We start from the raw sequence: 2832 nt of genomic DNA, 5'->3' as shown, positions 1-2832 counted from the left end.
TTGCGGTTGGGTGTGCGGCTGGCTGGCCGTACACTCTAGTGTGCGGCCGCACACACCTCTCTTGGTGTGTTTGGCTTGATTTTGTGATGCAACACCCTTCCTAACCCTTCTTAAGGCCCATATCTATGATATACTAAGCCTAAAGCACTCGTGCGTACCCAAAATTCTGCTAAAAGATGCTAAATTCAATTGATTTATAAATATATGGATCGATTGTACGGTGTAAAAGTGTCGGGTTGTCACATAATATTAGTTTAAATTTCAAAAAAACTAATGAAGAATACATTTTCCATGTCACAGTCAAGTTCACCAAACTTGACCTTTCCTTCCAAAGCCTTTGAAGCCTTGTCCCACTCACGTTTAAGTTGTTTAACATATGGACACCCGAAAGAAAACATATATATATATATATATATATATATATATATATATATATATATATATATATATATATATAAAGGTTTAAAATTGAATATGATAAAGTAAAAAAGAATAAGTATATGTGGAATAAGTTATTACCAGGGTGCTCCGAACAAGACAAACCAAACATATTTACTTTGCATAACAGATTGTTCAAAATTTCCTGAATTCAATATAACTGAGGCTGTATCACCAGCGTCAACGAGATTTAAATTTTCGGTGAATGATAAAAAGAAGAAAGAAATAAAGATCAACACATTTGTGGAGCGATTCATGGTTGCTGATGTAGAAATGGAAAACGAAAAAAGTTGTTGTGTTTGATTGATAAGAGATTTGTGTTATAAATAATGAAGCGTGCATGTAATTTGAAGAAACGTGGATGGACTAGCAAATTATTTGCTGAGTAAGTGTTTTACCCTTCAAAAGATGTCCAAAATATTATTTATGAATTATGGAAGTAGGAATCCAACGCATAGGCTATTTGGAAATTAAAAATAATTCTCTATTTTTCTTTGCTATCATGTAAAACATATAATACCTTTTGCGAAGCCATGTTATTTTTATTTTAGGTTTAGATCGTTCTCTTAGAGGATTTAATCAATGGATTTATACATTTTTAATTTTGAATCTTTTATGTTTTCGAAAGCAAGAGGTGAATTATGGGAGATAGAGCCTTGATCGAAGGATAAACCAAAAGAGAATAACCGATGAATTTATTAAGTTTTCTTGAGCGGAAAATGAGTTGCTTAATAATAATAATATAATAATAATAATAATAATAATAATAATAATAAGACATGTGTCGTAGGATTACTAGTATAGATTTGGACTTTTTATAGCCCGCAAGATTTTTTTATTATATCATCATTAAGTCACACCATCTTTTGTAAAGATAATTTCACCACAGAAATCGTCCCCTTACACCTTTATTGACATTTCTTTGCTCATACCATGTTCGTTTAGATTGTCTCTAAAACCAACTATATCCGATCAAACAAGCCACACAAAGCTAAATATCGAAATTGCACATAGATCAAAATATATAAGCATAACGCAAAGAAAAAAAATTTATTAATTATAGTACATACAAAGGAGGAATACAACATTCTTGTTTACATGACATCTTCCTGTAACCAACTATATTATCTCGGGGGTGACATCTTCTTTTTCCTTTTCCGCCTCCTTATCTTCTTTACCCCCTTCTATGACAAGCAGGTTCTTTCTGGAGGGGTTTACCACACAATTCGGGTCCCGAGGATCACATGTAGGAGCTTCAGCTTTGGTTTCTCGGATCAAAATTAAAATTATTCTTTATTAGCTTTGTACACCAAGGTTAAAGGCGACATTATTATTTCATATCGATAACAAGTCAAACAAGTCCTATTCGAATACAATCCTCAACTCAAAACTCCATTTTACACCCCTGTGTTTTGTCATAGTAAGACAGGCCAGCCTTTTCAAGTGTGTCTGCAGTTCTTTCAGTTACTCCGGTGGGAGGTGCACATTTATCAGGACCAAATGCAAAAACAGTCGGGAACCCAGTTACTCCAAACCTTGCTTGTATATCCTGAAAAATTATAGTCGATTAGTAAACAATTATATAAAATAATATTAGTTTAAATTATAACAAATAATGAAGAATACATTTTCCACATCGCAGTCAAGTTCACCAAACTTGACCTTTCCTTCCAAAGCCTTTGAAGCCTTGTCCCACTCAGGTTTAAGTTGTTTAACATATGGACACCTGAAAGAAAACATATATATATATATATATATATATATATATATATATATATATATATATATATATATATATATATATATATATATATATATATATATAAAGGTTTAAAATTGAATATGATAAAGTAAAAAAGAATAAGTATATGTGGAATAAATTATTACCAGGGTGCTCCGAACAAGACAAACCAAACATCTTTACTTTGCATAACCAATTGTTCAAAATTTCCTGAATTCAATATAACTGAGGCTGTATCACCAGCGTCAACGAGATTTAATTTTCCGGTGAATGATAAAAAGAAGAAAGAAATAAAGATCAACACATTTGACGAGCGATTCATGGTTCCTGACAGAGGAATGGAAAACAAAAAAAAGTATTTTTGTGTTTGATTGATAAGAGATGTGTGCTATAAATAATGAACCATGCATGTAATTTGAGGAAACTTGGATGGACTAGCAAACTATTTGCTGAGTCCTTATTAGCAAATGATGTGGTCAAATTATGCCTACATTAATGGAGTAACTGAACTTTTTATTCATTAAGTTTAACATATTAATAAAAACTTTTTTATTACTTATTACTCTTTTGAATATATTTTTATTAACAACGTGTATATATTAAAAATCCATCTATATATGTGACCTATATCTTATAAAAATATATTATGCAAA

General features: G+C 31.1%; 1 protein-coding gene across 1 annotated transcript; it reads right to left on the bottom strand.

Moving 5' to 3' along the window:
- Positions 1 to 1550: 1550 nt before the first annotated feature.
- LOC145135944 (protein disulfide-isomerase 2-3-like) lies at positions 1551 to 2504 on the bottom strand. The gene is made up of 3 exons (XM_079070159.1): positions 2326 to 2504; positions 2065 to 2164; positions 1551 to 1987 (listed from the first exon to the last, which is right to left on the bottom strand). Exons 1-3 carry the CDS (start codon positions 2499 to 2501, stop codon positions 1823 to 1825), a joined length of 441 nt encoding a protein of 146 aa, XP_078926285.1. The 5' UTR covers positions 2502 to 2504; the 3' UTR covers positions 1551 to 1822.
- Positions 2505 to 2832: the final 328 nt, after the last annotated feature.

This window comes from Lactuca virosa, chromosome 9 (assembly GCF_052849685.1).
Source record: "Lactuca virosa cultivar CGN04683 chromosome 9, Lactuca_virosa_CGN04683_v6, whole genome shotgun sequence".
Taxonomy (NCBI): domain Eukaryota; kingdom Viridiplantae; phylum Streptophyta; class Magnoliopsida; order Asterales; family Asteraceae; genus Lactuca; species Lactuca virosa.
Note: the sequence above shows the minus strand (reverse complement) of the source record. Positions and strands in the feature narration are given on the sequence as shown.